The following is a 25,602-nucleotide window of genomic DNA, read 5'->3' as shown; positions in this document are numbered from 1 at the left end:
CCCTCCCAGCATCAGAGTCTTTTCCAATGAGTCAACTCTTCGCATGAGGTGGCCAAAGTACTGGAGTTTTAGCTTTAGCATCATTCCTTCCAAAGAAATCCCAGGGCTGATCTCCTTCAGAATGGACTGGTTGGATCTCCTTGCAGTCCAAGGGACTCTCGAGAGTCTTCTCCAACACCACAGTTCAAAAGCATCAATTCTTCGGCGCTCAGCCTTCTTCACAGTCCAACTCTCACATCCATACATCACCACAGGAAAAACCATAGCCTTGACTAGACGGACCTTTGTTGGCAAAGTAATGTCTCTGCTTTTGAATATGCTATCTAGGTTGGTCATAACTTTCCTTCCAAGAGCCCCTTTTAAAATGAGGTGTGGAGGGCAGGGATGGTGAAGATCAGCTTGAGGAAGGGAAGCAGAATGCAAATACCTAGTTCAGTTAAAAAGACTCAACAGAAGAGACTTCCATCTGATGTCAGTCATCAAGAAAACCCTAAACTCCCACAAATATGTATAAAATAGATAATGAGAACCCACTGCATAGCACAGGGAACTCTACTCAATGCCCTGTAGTGACCTAAATGGGGAGGAAATTCAAAAAAGAGGGGATATATGTATACATATAGTTGATTCGCGTCACTGTACAGCAGAAACACAACATTGTAAAGTAACTATACCCCAACAAAATACAAAACAACACCCCCCACCAACTCCCTCACATCGTGCGTACGTGCCAAGTTGCTTCAGTCGCGTCTGATTCTTTTGTGACTTTAAGTGCCTGGGCTTAAGAAACTGTGTTTAGTATCCACTTGCAGGTTTGAAATAATGTCGTTTTACACTAAAACCAGTGTAGTGGCATTTATAACACAATGGGCACAGAGAAATAGGTGCTTAGTGAAGGTGCTGAAAGAAAGGACGGCCAGAGAAAACTCTTCTAGGAATTCAGAGGAGAACAAAGAGGTTCCCCCAAACCCAGCACATCAACACAGCAGCTGTGGTCACCAAGGAACGCAGCAGAGGCGGTATCACACGTGTCCCTGTGTGACTGTAACTCCATCACACACACGTGTCCCTGCGTGGCTGTAACTCCATCACACAATCAGAGCACCCCTCCTCCTAAGATGCTCTAGCAGGGCCACAGAGCTAAGCGTGACAGGACCAAACCCTCAGAAAGATTACAGTCGACAGGACACAGACATGCAGGGCTAACTCTCGTAAATGAAAGAAGCAAATTGCTCAAAGCTGAGCTCTTCTATTGGCCCTGGGTGTCCTTCTGAGCAGGGACATCTTTTCTGTTCATCTGAGAACTGCTGGCAACCAGAGGAAGGTGAGGGCCCAGGCAAAGAGAAGCAGGTGCAAAAAAATAGAAAGGGGAGGAAGGAATGGATGGGAAGCAAACACCGAGCACAATACTGTCCCCCAGAAATACAATGCGGCCACAGAGGTGATTTTAGATTTTTCTTAGTCACATTAATCTTAATGATATATTTTATTTAACCAAAATATGCAAAATACACATTTGCTATCTCAATACATAATATAAAAATTTATTAATGAGATATTTGATAATACTCTTTTCTACAATTATGGCACATTTCAGGTCAAACAAATCTCATTTCAAGTTCTCAACAGTCACTCGAGGCTAGTGGCCATTGTACTGATGGCACAAATGATGGGGGTCTGAGAACAGAAGGAAGGGTTCAGACCACACCACTAGGTGTGAGACCGGAGGGTAAACAGCAGATGAAGATGCCGTGGAGCACGCAGGGTCCCTCAGGCTGTTCTTTAAAGCACTGTTGACATGCTTGCTTTCAAAACCCTTTCTCAATACATGAAGGTTTAATTTCTATTTCTAGCCCTCAAGGCTCTGTTAGGAATAGAGAGAGCCAGAGAGAAAGCAAGGCAAAACGGGGAGTAGGGGTTGGGAAAGGTATTCAAATGTGCAAATTTCTTTTTGGACGTAAGACTAGGAAAATAATAATTACTGCGAAAAGCATTATTACCTGTGCCAGGCACTCTTCTGAGCTCTCTCTTTACACAAAGCAGGTACTATATTTTTTTCCATTTTACAGATTAAAAACAATGAGGCTTAATTTTTTTTTTTCCATTTTACCGATTAAAAACAATGAGCCTTAGCTGAGTTGAGTAATTTCCTCCGAGCCGCTCATCTCTAAATGACTCAACAGGCGCTTGGCTCCTGAGCTGCAGGCTTGACTGAGAAGTCCAGGCAGACCTGCAGAGGAGGCGAGGGTACCAGTCCATCCCCCAATGGACTAGGCCTGGACCTCTGGAACATCTCGCTGCTCTGGGAAAGGTGTGAGCTCGCTAGTTCAACGGGGAGGTGATTCTCCTCAAGAAAGCCTCTCAAGGAAGCTGGAACTGGGTATTACAGACAAATGCAAGGGGCTGGGGTCGGGGTGGGCGTAGTGGTTGGGTTACCACATCTCACTGTGGTATAAAGGTTTCTTCTAAGGCCTCCCTTAGAAATCTCAGTAATAACAGCTCCTATTCACTGCTGCTGCTGCTAAGTCATGTCAGTCGTGTCCGACTCTGTGCAACCACACGGACAACAGCTCACCAGGCTCTTGTCCCTGGGATTCTCCAGGCAAGAACACTGGAGTGCCATTTCCTTCTCCAATGCATGAAAGTGAAAAGTGAAGTCGCTCAGTTGTGTCCGACTCTTCACGATGCCATGGACTGTAGCCTACCAGGCTCCTCCTATTCACTGACCACCTACTATATGCCAAGTATCAGTCTAAGCACTTTACATGTCTTAACACATTCAAATTTCACAAAAACCCTATAAGAAACGTATTGTTATAACATTATACAGATGAGCAAATGGATGGAGTGAGAGAGCTTAAAAAACTTGGTCACGGTCACCCGGCGAGTAAAGATCTGAACCCAGGAAGGCTGGCTTCTGCTCCATGGCACTGGGCAGTAACAAGGGTTCTGTGTCCAGCTTCTCCTCTCACAGCCCACCTGAGAAAGTGAGCCACAAGGAGGGGAGCCCAGTGACAAAGGCGATCTGTGTGCTGCCTGTGGACACTGGTCTCTCCTGGTCTCAATTTCCATACATGCAGGCGCTGAACCAGAAGGCCTCTGAGGTCTTGTCTGCCATTTGCAAACCTGCATCAAGTTGGGTGGATGGCCAGCCTCATCGCCCCCTGAGATTCCTCTCCTGTTAGTCCTGCAGCCACTCCAGTTCTGAACTGAGCACCGTGTGGGAGGCTCGAGGAGAAGCGTCCTATCTGTGCAGAAGCGCCCGCAGCCATGTCAGGGCAGAGTCCCACCTTGGGCGCACGGCGGGGGTGGAGAACCAGGCCAGAGGAGGTTGGCTCCTCCAGAGAGAACCAGGGGCTGCTTCTGTCCATCGCTTTCCCCTGCGCTCTGCCTTCCTGATCCCCTAGTCAAACTAGTCACCAGTCTAAAACAGGCAGCATGCAACGAAAGGGAAGAGATGATTTCTCATGCCATTTGCAACCTTCCTCTCCTCTGAGACAAACCTTCCCAGCGGTCAGACAGGAAGCCCATTGTCCAGCCAGGATCCCTTTTCTCATGAGAACTTCCCAAACTCGGGGGAGGGCCAGCTGCGGGCGCTCCAGCCTTTCCCAGGGTGTGGTTCCAGAGCAAGTGGGGGTGAGCAGCAGCAGAAGCCACCATGGCTCAGGCTGCCCTCTCGCAGAGGCCCGGCCCAAGCCCCGCTCCAGGGGACTGAGGCTCACAAGCAGGTCCAGCTTCAGAGGCTGTCCCTCCTGCTTCAGGCCTGCATCTTTCACTCCCCTCACCTCACAGGAGAGGGGACATGCCAGCCGGCAGGTCAGAGCCTACAAGAAGGAAGAACATTTTCTTTATGGCACCTTGCCCCAAACATGAAAACTCCTGTCATCTGAGAGTGGCCACCAAAGTTGTTCTGAAGGAAGCAGTGCTGCTCCTTGGCCTGGAAACCCTGACCTGAAAATACAAAGGGTCAGCTGGAGCCCCACCCAACTGTCAAGACTTGGCTCCCAGGTCGCCTGCCCAGGACACCGTCCCAAAGAGAACTAAGCGGCACGGGCAGAGCCTACCCCCGGCCTACAGTGAGAGCAGCCGGGTGAGCTAGGACAGTTCCCCACTGCGTGGGCTTGGGCGGGTCTTCCCATTCCCCAGTTCCCTCACCTGTAAGAGGGGGACAGTAAAGGTGTGTACCTCGTGGGCGCTGTGCAGATTCATCACAATCATGCCTCTCACACACCAAGCAGTCAATAAACAGCAGCTCTATCACCCTCCTCTTTTCTCCACACATCTTCCTGCCTCCCCATAAAGCACTGGCTGTACTGTTGTCTCTGCAATTATTTTCTCACAGGTCGGTCCACCCCACCTCTCCACTAACCCACCCACATACCCAAGCTGTAGGGTAAGCATTTGTTCTGCTTCTTGTATTCCCAGATCTCGGTACAGAAACTGGCAGAAACTGACTTCACCTACAAAATGTTGCCCACATTTCAAGGCACTGTCTTTTTAAATGCAAAGGGTCACATGGTTTCTGATTTGAGATGAATCAGGAGCGGATAACAGCTGAAACAGGAGGGAAGTTGGCAGGCAGGGCACAATGTTTAGAATGACATAGTCATAGGACACAACAAAAAACTGGTTAGAACTAACAAGGCCCAAGATGGTGGAAGACGAAACTTCCAGGAGACTCTGAGCCTCTTTATACACTCACTGTAACGCATCAGCTAATTGACACACCGGCCAGGGCCATGACAGGTCTGAGGCCAACCATAGAAAGCTGAAAAGTGGGTGGTGGCCCAGTTCCTGGAAATCCCCGCCCTCTTCCCCAAAACAGCTGGAATAACCCTCCCACTTATTAATCTATGAAATCAGCCAATCCATACAAAGTATAACCACACCACATTTTGGAGTCTCGCTTTCTGAGATGGCCCACACTCTTGTCTGTGGACTGTGTCTCTCTGTAAATAAATCTACTTCTTACCTATCACTCTGTCTCTCACTGAATTCTTTCTGCAATCAGACGTCAAGAACCTGTGCTTCATTAAGCCCTGAGACCAGGTGTGTGATGTCAGTTAAAAGACCTTGGGCTCCATCCTAATCTGAGCTGCGTGGTTTCTAGCAGGGAGAGACGCCCTCGGCATGGGACATCTCATGTTCTCTAAACTGCCATCTCCCCGTGAAAATACACTCCCAGCCACCAGAATCGGGCCATGCAGAGTCACAGCGTGGTCTGATGGTGAATCAGGGTTTGACCTGGGGGCCTGCCCTCTCCTGGGCCTTACTTCCTAGCAGCCAATACTCACCTTCGTGAAGTGCTTAAGGGGATGGATGAAACTATGTACCTGAAAGTGTCTTGCATCATGCCTGGCACACAGTAGGCACTTTCTTTAAATTCTTTACATTTATTATTCACACTATAAATGTGATTTGTAAATGTAAACTGATTTGTATAAATGTAAACTAATTTCTTACCTGTGGTTTTTGGAATAGGGTAGGGCAAAGACTCCAGCAAAGAAAAGGGATTGCTTCAGAAATTTCTTGATGTCTGGAGAGGGACAGGCAGTGAGAAGAGTAGGATGAGCACTCTGGCTTGCCTGCTGTCCCCTCCTCCAGCTCAGTAATATGCCAGCCCCCTGCCCCACTGTGTTCTCAGCAGAGCCTGAGCTGTTCTTGGCTGACAGAGAAATGAAGATGCTCAGTCATGTGCGACTCTCTTTGTGATCCCATGGACTGTAGCCTACCAGGCTCCTCTGTCCGTGGAATTTTCCGGGCAAGAGTACTGGAGTGGGTTGCCATTGCCTTCTCTGGGGCATCTTCCCAACCTTGGAATTGAACCCAGGTCTCCAGCACTGCAGGCAGACACTTTACCCTCTGAGCCACCAGGGAAGATTAATGGCCTCCATATGGCCTGTTACCCTTTCACCCCTTTTCTCACAGCTCAGGGACTTGAGAGACACGCGGCCACCTGGGGCTACACCCTCACCCCACCCCTACTGTACAACTGAGAAGACGAGCAGGCAGGAGGACCCTTCTCCTGTTGCTGCTCCAGGCCTGGGCCTCACAGTATCAAAAACCCTCCCACCCACTGCAGTGACTTAAGAGAGCAGCACCCACAATTTTCCACCGCCTCCACCCCAGGATGGTGGGATGCCAGCAGGGCTAAGGAGACAGGCCATTCCACGTGCTTAACAAATTATACTACGTTCCCCTGAGAGCAGTAAAGGGTTAAGAGAAAACAGATGTTTATTTTTTCTCATCAGCGACTGCTACTTCCTGGTCTCATCTCCTTTATCCTATCATTGAAGAAGCTGCCCACGTGTCTGCTCTTGCCCTCAGAATTCCCCACCTCTAGGAGGATGGAGGCTGGTCCTCTGCAGGAAGGCCCCAGTCAGCTGCTTAAGGCACTGAGCAACCTCAGAAGGAGAACTGATGAGCGAGTGATAACTGACTTCAGAGTCTGGCTGGGAGTTTACGACAGGGCTGGACTCAGAGTTGTGGTTTCATTCCCAGTCCACCATCTGATGGAAATACCTTATGCCAAGTCTGGTGTCAGGCACACACAGTAGGCCTTCGAGAAACACAAATTTAAATTTAAAACAAATTTAAAGATCTCTGCTGTCCAACAGGGTAGAAGTGATGAAGAGAATTAACATTTATCACCAGGCGCTATGAGAGGCAATTTAAAGTTACTATCCTATTTTTAACTCTCCCATCCTATGAGGAAAGTGGTGTCATACTCAATTTGTTCAGATGAAGAAAGTGATGCTCTGAGCAATTTAGTAGTGGCCTGAGATTACAAATCTACCTGGTAGTAGAGTCTGGATTGAAACTCTGGCATGCCTTTCTCCAGCTCCTTGACTACAGATGCCACCAAAAAAGTTACCCCAAGACCTACAAAAGTGTAGCATGGGGGTGGGGTCCATCTGACAAAAAGTTGCAGTAATTCCTGTTTGGCGAAGAATGTGGACTGGTGAGTTTACTTGTGCCCAGAGAACTCAGCTCATATCTCAAGTGGGGCCACATTTTTCCAGAGAGCTGGGGGGAAAAGGCAAGACGGTTTCCTTTAGTAATCTGTGAGCATTACAAACAATGGAGCTATTTAAGGAGCACGGATCCCAAAGCTGCAAGTGGGAGAGGGCATGGGGGCATTTTCAGCTTGGGAACACCCACCTTCCAAGAGGGATACATGACAGGAAGCCCGCCACTGAGTGCAGAACGGGGGTGTGAGCTACATTTAGATAGAGGGCTGCCCTTCTGCCCACCGCCTAGTATACAGAGGATCACCAGGGCAGCTCTGCCAAGGCCCAGAATAAACAGCCTCTGCTGCGTGCCTCCAAACAGGGAGTCAGGCAGCGCCTTGCTTATGCTGGGTGCTCAACAAGCCACTGCTGCTTGCCCAGGCTCACACACCTGCAGTGAACGAAAGGGAGCAACTGGTAAACTCTAGCCACAGAGCGCGGCAGAAATCAGCTGAGGGGGCAGAAATCAGCGATGGAGGTGACCTGTAACTGGCAAGCGCTACACTTCTTGGAAAAACACCCACCCAGTAATTGAGGGGTAAAGGTCTGAATCATCTTTTCTGAAGAAAGAGATGTGATGGATCTTGCTGTGACAGACAAGGTGCAAATAACAGACTACAGGTCGAAGGCCGGCCATAAAGTGAGCCCTGCACATTCCGTGGGGGTTTGTGTCAGGCCTGACCCTACCACGCGATTAGGAGATATAAAAGGGAAAAGACAAGGCGGTTCTTTGGAGGGTGGGGTGCGTGGCATGGGGAATGAAGTGGCAAGGGCCAGGGGTCATTGCCTTAATCACCTCTGAGCCAACAAAAATGAGGAACACTGTGACCAATGGGCCATGGGAAGATGGAGTCAAAAGTTACAAAATCTATTCATCTGGAGAGTCTTCCTCCATCTGTGAGGAAGGAGAGTCTCTTCTTTAAATGCTTCATCAGTTTAACCACACTGTTCATACAGCCACCACAGGAAAAGGAGCTTGTCCGGCCTTCTTGGTTTCCTCTGCACTTCCTAGAAAGGGAACTTCCCACCCTCTGCTATCATCAGCTGATCAAGGGTGGTGAGAAGTCTCCCCAGAGGAGTTTTATTCTTCTCTACCCCCAGTCAGTCCTAAAGGCAATCAGTCTTGAATATTCACTGGAAGGACTGATGGATGCTGAAACTGAAACTCCAAAACTTTGGCCACCTGATGCAAAAAACTGACTCATTGGAAAAGACCCTGATGCTGAGAAAGATTGAAGGCAGGAAGAGAAGAGGATGACAGAGGATAAGATGGTTGGAAGGCATCACCAACTCAATTGACATGAGTTTGAGCAAGCTCCAGGAGTTGGTGATAGACAGGGAAGCCAGGGTGCTGCAGTCCATGGGATCGCAAAGAGTCAGACATGACTGAGCGACTGAACTGAACTTTCAGTTTGTGAGTCTTTCTAAAGTTCTGGGCCAGACGGAGCCAGAGGACTCCTGGCAGATCCCTTTCCTTGTCCCAGGCAGCAGGGAAGGCCAGAGTTTCTCTCACCTCCTGTGAATTCACTCACATCAGACCCGCTGTGAGGTCCATGGCAGGGCCCCTGCCCTCAAGCGCTTTCTCACATGTCTGGGACCTGCTTCCCCTTTGATTTTAGCTTGAGTATTTATTAGCCTGGCTGTGACAGGCTGTCAAGATCCCTTGATCATTAAACAAAGCAAACGCAAAACAGATTAGTGAGCTTCAGGGACAGAGTCTCAACCGTGCTTTTTATTTGTCCATCTGAGCCCCACCTTCCTGTTGCCTCCCCTGCCTCTCTCAGGTCTTTGGGCCCCTGCGCCTGGTAAGCCACTTGTGACTGACCAGACAAGATTCCGGGTCAGAAGACATTGCCTGTTGCAGCCTCAGTCATTTGTGCGTCAGAAGATACCTGTGTCCAAACATCACACAGGTGAACAGAAAATATCCTTTAATCTTTTGTCTTCCAAAGAATGGTTTAATGACTTTCACCCATTAGAAGAGAGTTAAAAAACACTTGCAAACCTTGATTCTTATTCCCTCTGGATTTCTTTCTACTAGGAATGCTTTCTCAATATAACATTTTCATATCTATGAGCCCCGACCAGTGTGCCAGGTTGGTGATAGAACTTCGAGAGTAAATAATACATCCCTGGTGACTCGGACGGCAAACAGTCTACCCGCAGTGCGGGAGACCTGGGTTCGACCCCTGGGTTGGGAAGATCCCCTGGAGAAGGGAATGGCTGCCCACTCCAGTATTCTGGCCTGGAGAATTCCATGGACAGAGGAGCCTGGCAGGCTACAGTCCACGGGGTCACAAAGAGGCAGACACAACTGAGCGACTTTCACTGTTCCTGAGGAGACTTCACACTCTTTGGGGGTACAGATGAGGCGCCCCAAGTAGGTTATAATAATAGTAACATCTACTCTATCTCCTAGAGTTCACCTAAGGATTGCATGTATCCATCTGTTCTTTCAATAGGTTTTTACTAAGCACTACAGCACTGTGGCAGGCAATGGGGAAGGAGGGTTGGGAAGGCAACAAAGATACCGACCCTACCTTCTGGGAGCTTGTGGTCTAATAAATAACCACAGGAGACACATGTTAGAAATCAATCTGGGCTACACTAGGAGGTTCTGAAGAAGGGTTAATTCAACGGGGGAAGAGATCAGAAAGGAAGAAAGAAATGATACCAGAACTCCAAATCTAGAGGTAAACAGGACTGTGACATGGGATGAAAGACTGTGACTTGCATAAAGGAGGGGGAAGAGCATGCAAGGGGGAGCAAGGGGGAGACAAGGGCATAGCAGAGGAGCAAGAAGAGGGTGTGTGTGTGTGTGTGTGTGTGTAGCAGGACATAGCTGGAAATTCAGAAAATCAGGGAGGGCCCCAAATACAAATCTGAATAATGAAAAACTCTTGGGTTCTTCTTCCCTACTACTATTATTACTACCAATAAAACGAAAAGCCGGCTCTATGTTTCTAATCCAGCTGAAGAAGCCATCTGAATCTCCCTGCCAACTCTGGCAACTAGTTTTCAGTGGAGCTGGGGTGCAGGTGTGGCAGAGCCAGGGCAGCAGAAGGACCGAAAGAAACCATGTGAGCTCTCCGGTGCAGATGCATCATGTGTCTTAAGTGTGCCAAGGTGAGGGGGCCCGGGAAAAACTGCAGGGACTAGAGCAGAGAAAAGGAGTACAGAGATGTCCTGCGGTCAATTTCGTTCCCAGGGTTCTCTCACACAGCAGCAGATGGCCTATCCCTGGAGGACTCAATCTCGGAAAACAGCTGCTCCCAGATCCCGGTCTAACAGCTGGGGTCACAGGACCTCTCCGCGCAAGCTGAATGCCAGAAATCAATGGGTTCCATTGTGCCTGAGCTCTCATGTCCAGGCTCATGCCCTAGGCCTGCCTGGAATTGAGGACTGAGAAAAATAAAACTATACACTTTGAAAGACTGCACTTGCAAATTCACGGAAAGATATAGTATTATAAAGTCCAATTTCATTTAAATTACCTTGACTTTTCTAGGAAACTATTGAGATGCTAATTATTTGAGAGATAAAGGAGAGTGGGGGCGGGGGCAGGGAGCAGAGGGACAGATCATAATTGGAGGAAAACCCCAAACTGTCTCTGGCCCTCCTCGTCTTCCTGCCCATGGCACAGAATACCAACCAAACCAAAAAGCAGGCGAGATGCCCCATGTACTGGAAAAGGGGATAAAAATCCATAAAACGGTGTGTGTGTACACAGAGGAGTGTAAGTGTATGATTACATAATTAGGCACATTAAAGTATTTATACTGCTGAGACTAAAAGCCCCCACTCAAAGGCATTCCACCAAAGTTGAAAGGGGAAAAAGAAAATAGAAAATAAAGCATCTAATTGCAATCTTCCACAAAGCCAGACATCCCCAGCTGGTGCCACAGCTGAATTCTCTTAATTAACATGTTGTAATGGCAAGTATGAAAGATACTGTATGCTTATCAACTCCATGCCTTGGCTAGCCAGGCATGGGAGAAGGCCACAACGCTGCTATAATTAAAGATTTTTCTCTTTCCATTATAATGGTACCCTGGTGTGGGATGTCAGTGGTTTTTGCTTAAAAACTTAGTTGTTTAAAGCACACACATAATAAAACTCTATACTCACAAAGTCAAGGACTGAGACTGGAGTATACGAAAGAGTTCACAGTCCAGGCACGAGTTTCTAGTTTATTTTTGGTGGTTGATTTTCTCTTACCTCCCCAAACCTGGGACTTTTCCAGTTAGAGAAAGCCAGCAGTGTTTGAGCAGCCTAGCCTTTTAAATAAACGCAGCCCATCTGACAGCTTAAAATCATAGGTTAAAAGTATCTAAATAGAAAAAAGATGACAGACATCAGCATATAAATGAGTAAACTGCCAGGGGAAAGGCCTTGAGAGTAGGTCAACATGGACTGTGTTCCAAGGGACAGATTCAGCCCCAGAAGCCCAGAAGGGCCTTGCACCCTTACAAACAGGGTTTTGTTTCTGCACAATTCTTGATCACAGGGGAACCTGGTTATAGTTTTTCCATTTCTCCAGAGAGAGCCCCCCTGAAGTCAAATGATAGGTTTATATATTATAATATATATAAAGAAGATGGGCTCTCAGGAAGCCAAACGAGATGCTAAAATGCCTAATAATGCTTTGGCTTTTATACTCCTGGACAGCATAACTCAGGTTTTTGGGGTTTTTTTTACACTATTCTTTAACTATGTTCTTCCTCTTCACCACTGAGGAGGGCCGTTGACTTAAGAGTCAGCAAATGCTCAACCAACACTAATGATCCCTGGCTCTTGGCATGCTGAACTTCAAAATCTTCTCCTCAATTATTATCAGCTTTAGAAGACCTGCCCTTCTTATAACTACCATCAGCAATGTCATTTTCCCATTTTCAACTCATCCGTAGAGAATAAAGGGCCCCAAATCCAAGTTACTGCTGCAACATACACGGCTGCACAGATGGAGTCTGTGAAGCTGCTCAGAGCATGCTGCAAGCTGGCAGGCAGCCACACCCTAGACCCACCGCCCATGAGGTTTCCTTCTCAGCTGCTGCACCAAAGTCCAAACTCGTTACTCAAAAGGCAACTGCGGTGTCAATTTACAATGTACCAAAGTACAGGTTGTTTCTAAGACAAACTTTTAAAAGCTGACTGCTCAGCACTGTTTCAGAACCACCTCACGAGGTATCCGATTTGCACTCTTTTGCCCCTTACACCCTAGCCCCAAAGGCCCGAATATGAATGAGGAATGTGTCTAAGGATCACTGGCACTCAGCAACACACACATACCTGCACTTCACAAAGAAGCCAGGACTGCAGCCAGGGTGCATAGGTTTGCATGGCACCAAGGGAAGCCAAGCTAGTCGGCACACGCCATAGGCCTGTTACTCATCCTGGGTTTCCGATTCTCTCTGCCTTGTTGATGGAAAAGGCTTGTTACATGTGCAAGTGGCGATCCTGAGTCTTCGCAGGTACTTCTCGCAGTGGAATAATGTGAGCAGAACAATAGTCTCTCCCTCCCCACCTCACCCCCAGCTGCTGGGAGTAACTAGGCCTACAGGAAAGAGAATCCACGTGCTTCATAGACTCCACAGGAGTGGGTGGGCAATCCTCTGGGGCTAGTCTATTTGTACTTGCAGTCCATGTGCAAAACCAAATGAAACCATACACTCCAAGATGGCAGAGAAGTTGCAGAGCAACTGATTCTGAACTGTGGGCCTGCTGCTTTCTCTCACACAATCCTCTCAATTTTCCCAGCCAGCCTCACCTCTCTGAGGGACAGAGATAATAAAGAGCAAAGAGAGCTGTGTGTGTCACAGAAATCCCTTGCATTCCTATACACTAACAATGAGAAAACAGAAAGAGAGATTAAGGAAACAATTCCATTCACCATTGCAAAGAAAAGAATAAAATACTTAGGAATATATCTACCTAAAGAAACAAAAAGACCTATATATAGAAAACTATAAAACACTGGTGAAAGAAATCAAAAAGGACACAAATAGATGGAGAGATATACTGTGTTCACCGATCGGAAGAATCAATATAGTGAAAATGAGTATACTACTCAAAGCAATCTATAGATTCAATGCAATCCTTATCAAGCCACCAACGGTATTTTTCAGAGAACTAGAACAAATAATTTCACAATTTGTATGAAAATACAAAAAACCTCGAATAGCCAAACCAATCTTAAGAAAGAAGAATGGAACTGGAGGAATAAACCTGCCTGACTTCAGGCTCTACTACAAAGCCACAGTCATTGAGACAGTATGGTACTGGCACAAAGACAGAAATATAGATCAATGGAACAAAATAGAAAGCCCAGAGATAAATCCATGCACCTATGGACACCTTATCTTTGACAAAGGAGGCAAGAATATACAATGGAGAAAGGACAATCTCTTTAACAAGTGGTGCTGGGAAAACTGGTCAACCACTTGTAAAAGAATGAAACTAGCTCTTTGAGGAAGACGTGGTCGAGGCTGCCGTGGACCTTTGTGCCGCCCGCTCCTGCTCCTGACTCACCGCTGTTCACTCTCGCCGAGGAACAAGTCAGTCAGGAAGCCATGCCACAGCCATGGCCTTTAAAGACACCGGCAAGACTCCCGTGGAGCCAGAGGTGGCCATTCACCGGATTAGGATCACCCTCACCAGCCGCAACGTGAAGTCTCTGGAGAAGGTGTGTGTTGACCTGATCGGAGGCGTGAAGGAAAAGAATCTCAAAGTTAAAGGACCAGTTCGGATGCCTACCAAGACTCTGAGAATAACTACGAGGAAAACTCCTTGTGGTGAAGGTTCTAAGACTTGGGATCGATTCCAAATGAGGATCCACAAGCGACTCATTGATCTGCACAGTCCTTCTGAAGTTGTCAAGCAGATCACTTCCATCACTATTGAGCCGGGAGTCAAGGTGGAAGTCACCATTGCCGATGCCTAAATCAACCTTTTTAATAAATCAATAATCAGTTGTTAAAAAAAAAAAAAAAGAATGAAACTAGAACACTTTCTAACACCATACACAAAAATAAACTCAAAATGGATTAAAGATCTAAACGTAAGACCAGAAACTATAAAACTCCTAGAGGAAAACATAGGCAAAACACTCTCTGACATAAATCACAGCAGGATCCTCTATGACCCACCTCCCAGAATATTGGAAATAAAAGCAAAAATAAACAAATGGGGCCTAATTAAAATTAAAAGCTTCTGTACAACAAAGGCAACTATAAGCAAGATGAAAAGACAGCCTTCAGAATGGGAGAAAATAACAGCAAATGAAGCAACGGACAAAGAATTAATCTCACAACTATACAAGCAACTCTTGCAGCTCAATTCCAGAAAAATAAATGACCCAATCAAAAAGTGGGCCAAAGAACTAAACAGACATTTCTCCAAAGAAGACATACAGATAGCTAACAAATGTATGAAAAGATGCTCAACATCACTCATTATCAGAGTAAAGCAAATCAAAACCACAATGAGGTACCATTTCATGCCAGTCAGAATGGCTGCTATCCAAAAGTCGACAAGCAATAAATGCTGGAGAGGGTGTGGAGAAAAGGGAACCCTCTTACTTACACTGTTGGTGGGAATGCAAACTAGTACAGCCACTATGGAGAACAGTGTGGAGATTCCTTAATAAACTGGAAATAGAACTGCCATATAACCCAGCAATCCCACTGCTGGGCATACACACTGAGGAAACCAGAATTGAAAGAGACACGTGTACCCCAATGTTCATCGAAGCACTGTTTATAATAGCCAGGACATGGAAGCAACCTAGATGTCCATCAGCAGATGAATGGATAAGAAAGCTGTGGTACATATACACAATGGAATATTACTCAGCCATTAAAAAGAATACATTTGAATCAGTTCTAATGAGGTGGATGAAACTGTAGTATATTATACAGAGTGAAGTAAGCCAGAAAGAAAAACACCAATACAGTATACTAACGCATATATATGGAATTTAGAAAGATGGTAACGATAACTCTGTATGCAAGACAGCAAAAGACACACAGATGTATAGAACAGTCTTTTGGACTCTGTGGGAGAGGGCGAGGTTGGGATGATTTGGGAGAATGGCACTGAAACATGTATAATATCATATGTGAAAGGAATCACCAGTCCAGGTTTGATGCATGATACAGGGTGCTTGGGGCTGGTACACTGAGATGACCCAGAGGGATGGGATGGGGAGGGAGGTGGGAGGGGGGTTCAGGATGGGGAACACATGTACACCAGTGGAGGATTCATGTCAATGTATGGCAAAACCAATACAATATTGTAAAGTAAAATAATTAATTTAAAAATTAATAAATAAAATGAAGCATTAAAAAAAACACAACAACAAAAAAAAGAGAGGTGTGTGTGTGTGTTAAGTTGCTTCAGTCTTGTCTGACTCTTTGCGACCCTATGGACTACAGCCTACCAGGCTCCTCTGTCCATGGGATTCTCCAGGCAAGAACACTGGAATGGGTTGCCATGCCCTCCTCCAGGGGATCTTACCAACCCAGGGATCAAACCCACGTCTCTTAGGTCTCCTGCATTAGCAGGAGAGGGTTCTTTACCACTAGTGCCACCTGAGAAGCCCAAAGACAGCTGGGCCTTCTGCAAATGTGGGCTGGCCCATTACAGTCAAATCTTGTTTTGTGGACTACTCTGTTACTCAACTGTTAAAAAAAAAAAAAAAGGCGATTACTCAGAATGGGTTTTAGCATTTATCTACCAGCAATCTGAACAGTGTGTCTGGGGCCTTAGTTTTCACAAAAAAAAAAAAAAAAAAAAAAAAGGGAAAAAACCACTGGTCTTTAAAAGCAGCAACATGATGTCAAAGCTAATGTCTTGAGGCTTCAAGCTAAGCCCTTGTCCCTCTCCTGCACCAGGGCCCATACCCAGAGTGGCAGCTGAGCCTCTGCTGGCCTACACCCTGCCCTGGTGACAGGCTGGGATGATCCCCAAAGAGGAGCCGCTCACTTCCCAGGGTTCCAAACCTGATGCCTGCCCTGGACATGCTCTGGGTCCGTGCCAGGGAGCTTGGGGTGGGTCAGCTGGGAGGGGCAGGCCCCGCCCAGGCCCAGTGGCTGGTATGGAAACTGTCACTATGTTCCTGACTTAGGCAAACTGGGCAGTACTTCCCTTGGCAATCATTTACTCTTCCCTCTTTCTATTGGAACTTAATAGATCTTGCGATGATGTGTTTGTCCCCACTGACGCAATCTCCCTCAACAATAATTTATTTTCTCAATTTTCACTTTCTATAAACAGCAGCTACTAGTAGTCTATTAAGAAGAATACTTTCTGACTGATCCTCTTTGGTATTATTTATAGTCCAAAGCTACCCAAACTCCTTATTTACGATTGTGAACGGGTGGAGGGCATGGGTGGAGGGCACAGAACTCAGCACGGGCAAGGATTCTGCATGATGCACCCCGACTCCTGATTAGGCACAAGGTGACCCATGTTGTCTGGATCTGAGCAATCATCCCTGGTCAATCCCAACCTAAAACGAGCAGCATGGAACCCACCGCACTTCGTGCCTGGCTCCACTGGGCCCACCTGGGCATAGCACCTCCACAGGGGCCCTAGTCAAAGTTTAGCTCGAGCTGGCACCTAACACCTGCTCCTAGCCAGACAGCACTAACCTCGTGGCCTAAGTTGCTGTGCCCTGCCAGGGGAAGCTGCAGGCGGCCATAGGCCACGGGCAATGTGCGACCACGCTCACCCAAGACAGAAGCCATGTACCAGGCCATCCCTCTCTCCAAGGACCCAAGTACGACTTCCTCCCAAGAGCGGTGGATGGAGCTGGGGTTCTCCTCCTGCCCACCTGAAGGCATATTCTAGCTTACTCTGGTCAGCTAATATTCCCCAAAGCCACATTTTTCCTAATGCTGCTACTCTCTTCTCAGAATCTGAGAAAGGCTGCCCATTTCTTCCTGTAAGTCTAAATGTTTCTCCTGGATGTGCTAGGCCCTCCACAATTTGGTCTGTCCTGTTTCTCCGACGTCAAGTCCCGCTAGGCTACCCCCACCATTGGGCTTACTCACCCACATTCGTGGCCTCAGGTCAGCCTGCTGGCTCTTCTCAGCTCCTCCTTCCCCTCTCAAATATCCTTTCTTACCCGACATCAGCTTAACACCCCCCTCCCCCGACAGTGCAAGGCCTGGCCTCAGTGCTCTCTTCTGTAGGAATTCCCTTTCTCTGAAATGAAGTGCCCACGACTTCACAATTTAGCCCACACTTACTACTGTTTTGTTCACCGTTGCTATGCGTGAGTTGGTCTTGCCTCTCCAGGGTACCATCAGCATCTCAAAAGAACAGCAAATCCACGTTCTCCAGCCTGGGCACACTGAAGGCACTGGACAAAAACGTGATAGAGTCTGTGCCCAGAAGGGCTGATACCTCTTACAACATGGACTGTTTAAATGCTTAAAAAGACCCCAGTTCTTGCATCTCAGGGAGTCTCTCCCCCTCAACACCCAACTCCTGGACCCAGTCCTGGCAAATCCTGACACTTCTGCCTGCAGAGAGCGAGCATTCCAGCTCTCATCAAAGCGTTAAACAAAAGATTTCACAACACCCCCATCCCGCTTCAGGCTCCAAAGCTCTTCAAGGGCACCCTGTTTAAACAAGAGGTGCGGTATATTTTTGGGAAATGATGAAGCAACTTCCCATAAGAGAAAAGAAAAAAATTCCCCAAGTGCAAAAAGGCTTCTTTAAAAAACAAATATAACACCCTGCCTTGCCAAGGGCAGAGAGAAAGAATTTGACATCCAAGCTCTTCATCCTTGGCAAAGAAGCCTGCTGTGCAGGAGCAGGAGAGACAAGCTGTGGGGGGTGGGAGAGGGAAGGAGGCAAATCCTCCTGGCCAGGCGTAGAGTGCAGCACTTCTCAGAGCTGGTGGCCCTACCTAATGCCTCATTTCATTCTGCCAAGGTGCCGTGGAAGCTCCCCATCTCCTCCTTCTCTTCCTGGACTCCTTCAACAGCAGATGTGACCCCGTCAAGCTGGGTGCTAATGCAGTATTTCACACCCACCAGAGGTACTTCCACTTAAAAGCAACCGCACAGGGAATTCTCTGGCGGTCCAGTGGTTAGGACTGGGTGCTCTCACTGACAGGACTCAGGTTTGATCCCCAGTCAGGGAACTGAGATCCCACAAGCTGCACCACACAAACAACTATGGTAACTCCTTTGGAGGAGTTGCTTAGTCACTAAGTTGTGTCTGACTCCTTGCAACCCCATGGACTACAGCCTGCTGGGCTCCTCTGTCCATGGAATTTTCCCAGCAAGAATACTGGAATGGATTGCCACTTCCTTTGGAGGATGGTAAAATCCTTTTGCAATAATCGCATTCTTCTTCTTTTTTTTTTTAATGGGGCGGTCGGTATGTTTTGTATTTTATACATTATGTTTGATCATAAGGATTATTTTCTCACATATTCCAGAGTGTCTGCATTTCAGGGGAGGGTGCACGAACAAACTGGGTTAGGAGGAGAAAATTCATATCATTTTGCTTGATCTGCAAGGCTTACCTAACTACTCCTCATCTTTCATCTTTATAACTACTGCTAATCAAACAGTTCAGCAACATTAGCAGTACTTTTCAAATAAGAAGAAAGAAAAGCATCACCCGCAAAGGAAACCACTCAGGTCCATGTCCATATAAAGGCCTAATGTATTCATACCCAGTAACCAGCATCTATGTGTTCAGACCTCACTTTGGCATAAGCCCCTTCTCCCTGAACTTGAGAATTCATGCCCATATGGCCTGTTTGCATGAACCAGGAGGCAGCGTGCAACAGATCAATCCTAGCTTTGCCCTTATCAGCAACAGAGCAAAGAATAACTTGTCCCCTTCTGCTTCTTACTCTCCCAATCTACCTAGTGACCATTCTCAAGAACCAATGAAAGGGCCATTAAACAAGCTGTCAAAGAAAGTCACGTCTTTCAGACACAATAATGATGTGAAGAAGGCTCCTGCAAGCTCAGAGTCTCTGACTTGCAGCCCCTTCTTAGGTCCCCACCCCAACCTCCTACAGCAAGCACACAGGCCTGCAGGAGTTCATGTGGGAGCCCCGTTTCTCTAGAACCATGTGGATTCCTGCTACAAAGCTCTTTCAGAAAAGAAGTTAATCTACCTAGTCTGCATCTTTAACAGATTTCCAGAGTTTGTGGAATTTTCTTTTTTTAAGCTGCTGAAGGGGAAGCAGGAGTCTGGGTGTGGCTAAATGGCAAACACAACACCATCCAGAATTCCTTCCCTGAGCAGCGCCTTTCTGCTGGCAGCGTTATCGCATACATACAACTCATGCATCACTTTCAAAATATGCTAGTCAATTTGAAATAAATGTCAGTTTATTATTTTTTTCAAAACAAGCAGTAACTGTGGGGGACCAGGTGCTTTCGTTTGTCTGTTCAGCACATTCCCGCCCTTGCAAGTAAGACATGCTGGAAGACAATTTATTAGGATGTCTACATCAGCTCCTTAACCACAAAAAAGAAATCCCCTTCGCTTGCGGTTACTAAAGAACCGGAGTGCAAAGTGACAGGAGTCAACGCAGTAAACAATTTATGGGGAAGGAACTTGCGGGAAGGGAAGGAGATGGAGCAGCTGTCCCCCAGAAAAGCCACAAGTGAAACAAAGATTAAAAAGAGGTCAACTCCAAGTCTTCATTTTAATTGGAAAGGCGGAGTTAGTAGGGATGAAAGATGAAAGGGATCATCTTCTTAGAATCTGTATTTGAGTTTTGTGGGGCCTGGCTAAGAATCAAACAAGCTCTCCCCTGACACATGGGGCACATACAAACACCTCTAGAGCATAACTAAGGGGTAAATAATATAATTTACGGTGTCGCTTTACTGAAAAGATCGGCAATCAAAGCAGCATCTGAGGTGGAGGGAACAGCATCAGCGAGGCACTGGGGGCACATCTGATGGTGTGTCATGGGAATAAACGCCCGGTGGCGTTTCCTGGACGGAGCATAGGCTAGGGAAGTGGCTGGAGAGATTGCACAGGTGAGGGTACAGACCTTAACAGCAGCCTCACAGCAAGCTTTGAGTTTGTTTTTGTTTTAAGGGGAGAAGAATCATGCTAAGTCTGAGATTTTTTTTTTTTTTTAAACTTTACAATATTGTATTGGTTCTGCCATATATCAAAATGAATCCACCACAGGCATACACGTGTTCCCCATCCTGAACCCTCCTCCCTCCTCCCTCCCCATACCATCCCTCTGGGTCATTCCAGTGCCCCAGCCCCAAGCATCCAGTATCGTGCATCGAACCTGGACTGGCGACTCGTTTCATATATGATATTATACATATTTCAATGCCATTCTCCCAAATCATCTCACCCTCTCCCTCTCCCACAGAGTCCAAAAGACTTCTATACATCAGTGTCTCTTTTGCTGTCTCGTATACAGGGTTATTGTTACCATCTTTCTAAATTCCATATATATGCATTAGTATACTGTATTGGTGTTTTTCTTTCTGGCTTAAGTCTGAGACTTTGAGTTATGCTGCCTGCAGGGTAGAAGACAGATTTGAGGGGAGGGAGGTAAGGAATATACTGGGAACAGAAAAACCAGTTAAGAGTCTAGTGAAAGGTGAGGCCTTGGATGTTAGCAGTACTTTTTTTTTTTTTCCCCTTAAAGGGGGCTACCATTTATGCCCCCAACTGTAGTTAACCTGGCAGCTGCCTGCCTGCACACTGCCCCCACCCCCCGGCCCAGCCAGCCCGCCCGGACACAACCAGGAAAAAGAGAGCTTCCTGGTTCCTTCTCTAAAAGGAACTCAAACGTCCAGTGGAAAATGGGGGCTTTAGAGAGGGTAGGCGCTTCCAGAATCCCTGTCACTGGTGAGTTCTGGTCCTTGGACAGCAAGTTGTGATGAACTAATAAACACAAGGATCCAAAATCAGAGTGTACCAGCATCTCAAGGAGACACAGCAATAAACTGCAGAATGCTGGGACCCTCTCTTAAACAAAGGATCTGGGAAAGGTGACTAAATCCCTGCCTATCCTTCCATCCACACTGCTCCCCACACCCCAAAAAGCTCAAAAAAATTCTGCTATAAAAAAGGCATGGAAAATGTTCTATTAAGGCTCTACAAATGTTCTGAGAAGGTATAAAATTAAGTGGCTGAAGGGCCTGGGAAACGGCAGACAGCACCCACAAAAGTACACTAGTAAACTTCCAGAAGAAAGACTTCTGTGGTGGTCCAGTGGTGAATCCACCTGCCAAAGAAGCAGACGCCAGTTTAATCCCCGTGGTCCCGGAAGATTTCACACGCTGCGGGGCAACTAAGCCTGTGCGCCACAACTATGGAGGCCCCACCCTAGAGCCCCTGCTCCACAGCGAGAGAAGCCCGTGCACCGCAGCTAGAGGAGCCCCCGCTTTCCGCAACTAGAGAAGGCCTGTGCTCAGCAAGGAAGACCTAGGGCAGCCATAAAGAAAGAAAGAAATTGAAAAAAAAAAAAAACTTCTAGAAGAAAATATGAGCCCATCTTTTATGAAATTTGAAGAGGATTTCTTAAGAAAGTCAAAGAAAACACATTTCAGAAAGAAAAAATTATGAATAAAGGAGCAGTGGTTCTCAACTCTTTGTTCTCAAGTCCCCCTTACACTATCAAAAATTATTGAGAATCCTCAAAGTTGTCTCTGTCTTACATCTGTCAACACACACCACTGTTGAAAATAAAACTAGTTTTTATTACTAATTTACAAATTCATTTAAAAATAATAAAATCGCAGTGATTGTATCAAGACATATCATGTAAGTCTCTGAAACTCCACTACACACCTGTGAAAGAATGAGTGCAAAAAAGGCAAACAGTATCTTAGTAGTAATGAGAAAACTGTTTTAACCTTGTCAATCACCTGAAAAGACCCCAATGACCCTTCAGAACCACTGCCATAGATAAAAGTTAAAATAATCTGCAAACTAGAAGACAGTCAAAGAAATATAAAACTCAAGAGATTCCATTTTATATCCATCAGATTGGCAAAAATTAATATCTAACAATACTAGCTGTTGCAAAACATATGGTGCTGTGCTTAGTCACACAGTTGTGTCTGACTCTTTGCAACCCCATGGACTGTAGCCTGCCAGGCTCCTCTGTCCATGGGATTCTCCAGCCAAGAATACTGAAGTGGGTTGCCATGCCCTCCTCCAGCAGCTCTTGCCAACCCAGGGACTGAACCCAGGTCTCCAGCATTGCGTGTGGATTCCTTATCATCTGAGCCACCAGGGCAGAACTATGAATTTTCATATGCATCACTAGTGGTGAAAACTCAAACAACTACTTTGGAAAGCTACCTGGTAATACACAGAAAGTTGAATACTTCTAACAATCCAGCAACTCTATCGCTGGGTGTGTATGTCAGAGAAACCGTGGACACATGTACAAGGATGTTCCTTGCAGTATTGTTTTTAACAATGAAAAACTTGTCACCTATATGTCCATTAATGAGAGAGTGGTTACAAATATTCTGGTATATTAACAGTATACCAGAATTCCAACTAAAAATGGAATGCTATACCCTAAGTAAAACAAATTTATCAACTTAGCTAAACCTCAAGAACAATGTTGAGTGAAAAAAGGAAGCTACAGAAGATTACACCCACTTTAAAACACAAAACAATATTCTGTATCACTTAGGAACGCATGAGTAAGTATGTAAAACTTGTAATATACAAAATGCAAAAAAACAAATGAAATCAGACTTCCACAGATTGAGGGCCTTTTAAAAAACTAGATGTAAATGCACATGTAAGTATGTAAAAATACAAGACGCATGGTTAGAAGGATACATATTGATTTAGGATACTGGCTATATCTCTGCAGAAAAACATATGAAGCAAATGAGGCAAAATATGAAATGTGGGGGCAAATATCCAGGTGTATTAGTCCCTGTATTTTTTTAGTATTTGAAAATTTTCATTGACTAAGAATGGGATAACAGATTTAAAGTGGCTATTAGTTGAAATATATCACACATTTACTATAGGTATTTTACAACACCCCCAAACTAAGACATATCATTCTTTTGGGCCATACCCCTAGGCATGTGGGATCTTAGCTGCCCAACCAAAGATGGAACCCAGGCCCCCTGCAATGGAAGCACAGAGTCTTAACCACTGGACCATCAAGGAAATCCCAAGACATGTTAATTCCTAACAGAGTGTTTAGTAACTTGGTAAGTTTTCTAATCTTCACAGCCACCCCAGGTCCCATCTGGTGCCAAAATACTGACAGAAAAATCATAAGATTCACCAAGACTGCCAACTCCTATGGAAGACACAGCGTTACCTTTTCCAGGGCTCTCAATGTAAACGATCCTGAATCCCAGACCAGCTTCCACCCACCCACTGACTGATCCCTGACTGCTTCTACCCCCAACATCCATCTGAAACTAAGCTACCACACAGCATCTATAAAAACGCTTTTCTTAAGAGTCAGAGGCACATGCAGTTAACTCCCAAGCATGACCTGTTTAAAGGTCCTCGGCCTCAATGCCCCCACCACCTACCTGCCTTCATGAGAGCACCCCGACTGACCCAGTGGCTATCAGAATCACCTTAAACTTACATCAGTTAATACCAAGTCTCCCCTTCCCCCTTAGTTATCCTAAACACTTAGTCCTCAGGAGTGGGGCTCCTATGGTGTCAAAACCCAGATTCTTAACCCCTAACGCTTCCTGCAGCGGAGAGGGCATTTGCTTAGGGTACAATGTTTCTCAAAGTGTGGCCAACCTCACCACCTGAAACAGTGTGTTAAATAGCTTCTGCCTCTGGAACAAATGAAACCTGCACCCTTGTTTTCTTCTGTTCAGGAAAGAGAACTGAAAGGAGGGGAGATTGTTTGATATTATTTTAAAAAAACTTTTATGCAGATTGCTGGGCTGCACTCCAGACAAACTGAATGGTTCTTTGTGGGCATGGGGTATGTGAACCTGATTTTAAAAGCACAGGGAAGCTGGGAAAGCATCACCCAGAGGATGTTAGTTTTCTCAGTCTGATGAAGAACTAAAATCTCATCACCATTTCTGCATCCCAGAATCTTAGGCGGCCAAATGCCAAACTCTCCTTTCCAGCTCTCCTTGGTTTGGATCCTGCCTTCCCACCAGGCCCAGCGTTAAGTCTCAGCTCTCTGGAAGCCTTCCTGGATGATGTCAGGCTTAATTCTCTTCCTTCTAATGGCACTCAGTACCTGAACCGCTCAAGGGAATGAAGATGCATTCTATCTTATCTTTTCCCCCAATTAGACTGTGAGGACTTCAGCTTCTGGCAGAAGGCCCAGTGCATACGCAACAGTTTAACACTTATGTGGTTGATCTGCTAAAGACAATGACATTGGAAAGTCAGTGTTAAACACACACACGAACACAATGTAGTACAAAGAGCATTTCACTTGCAATGGGAGGACCTGGGTTCAAAACCAGCTTTATCCTTTCCTGGCTGTGGTAAGTCACTGCGAGGACACCAGTGTGACATGATACCCAAGACAGTTGTCAACTGCCAACAGCAGCAAGCAACCATTATTTCTCTGATCTTGGGAGGTGGTTCATATTATTTATTTCTCTTTAGAGCCAAGAAAGTAAAAACTGAAACAGGCATCGCTATCATACAAACACAGAGAGAAAGCCTTGGAGACAATTCCCAAGGTCTGTGGTTAGTCACAAGCTCTGCTGGAACCTCACGGGCTCAGGCCTCTGTGCTTCCACCAGGGCAGGGAAGAGGGGGCAGGGAAACGCTCAGTAACTAGACCGTGCCTGGCACACCTCGTAGGTCTGCAAATGTTGAGTGATGAAAAGCTTGCACACACTACCTGGGACAAGAGAGCCCCAGGGCCCTCTCCCCCTGGGGCCCCTTCTCACACAGCCCCCTTCCCACCTGCATACCAAGAACAAAGCAGAGTTTCATAGGAGCAAGGTAAGTGAGCCAGAGGCCCCCAAGTGGGTGTGAACTGAAGAGCAGCAACAGTCTCGGCTTCTGGAAGTACTGTCAAAGCTGGTCATTAAAATCATCCTCAAACTGCTCTTCCAGTAAATGAAAAAGCAGAGTGCAGTATCCAGCTGCCTCAGATTAAAGCAGAGGAGTGGGGGGAAATGAGAAACAGAGTCAGGATTTCCAATTACTGCTAGCATGAGCGTGTTCAGAAGGGAGGAAATTAATGGAATCATCAAAAGGCTGGTGATTTCACTTAAAATGAGTTAAATCAGCCTCAATCTTCCCCTGTTTCCAGGGAGACCTCAGGCTAGTCACTGCTTGAGCTGCCTGAAAGCCACCCAGGCAGGATCAGAGCGGCTAAGTGACAGTCAGCCAAGACAGAGGCTGGGGAGACGGGCCAGACGATGGTTCTGAGGCAGGACATGCTAATTTTCTCCAGGCCAGGAGTCCTTCAGCTTGCCAATACAGCGGGCAGGAAATAAAGACTGCAAACGGGGTCCAACTCAATCTGAAGAGTGGCAACCTCTCCTAGGATGGTGAAAACATTCTGTAACTCACAGCTACCACAAAGTGGGCATAAGAGAGAAGGGAACAGGGGAAAGACCAGGGAGCCTGGATGTGCTCCTCACAGAGATGG

At 46.4% G+C, this 25,602-nt stretch overlaps 2 protein-coding genes across 10 annotated transcripts in view; one reads left to right on the top strand and one right to left on the bottom strand.

Moving 5' to 3' along the window:
* The window catches only part of SUSD6 (sushi domain containing 6), a 95,093-nt gene that overhangs the window by 14,159 nt on the left and 55,332 nt on the right, over positions 1–25,602 (bottom strand). Inside the window, exon 2 of one of the 9 annotated variants that reach the window (XM_070797773.1) lies at positions 17,261–17,373. The exons of the other annotated variants lie outside the window; for them this stretch is intronic. Within the exon in view, the coding sequence (XP_070653874.1) occupies position 17,261 (1 nt within the window). The 5' untranslated portion in view covers positions 17,262–17,373. The remainder of the gene's footprint in view (positions 1–17,260; positions 17,374–25,602) is intronic. 9 annotated transcript variants of the gene reach the window in all.
* On the top strand, positions 13,509–13,973 carry LOC109565291 (small ribosomal subunit protein uS10-like). The gene has a single exon (XM_070797774.1). It carries the CDS (start codon positions 13,591–13,593, stop codon positions 13,948–13,950), a length of 360 nt encoding a protein of 119 aa, XP_070653875.1. The 5' UTR covers positions 13,509–13,590; the 3' UTR covers positions 13,951–13,973.

This window comes from Bos indicus, chromosome 10, assembly GCF_029378745.1.
Source record: "Bos indicus isolate NIAB-ARS_2022 breed Sahiwal x Tharparkar chromosome 10, NIAB-ARS_B.indTharparkar_mat_pri_1.0, whole genome shotgun sequence".
Lineage (NCBI taxonomy): Eukaryota > Metazoa > Chordata > Mammalia > Artiodactyla > Bovidae > Bos > Bos indicus.
The sequence above is the reverse complement of the archived record's forward strand: the minus strand, read 5'-3'. Positions and strand labels throughout refer to the sequence as shown.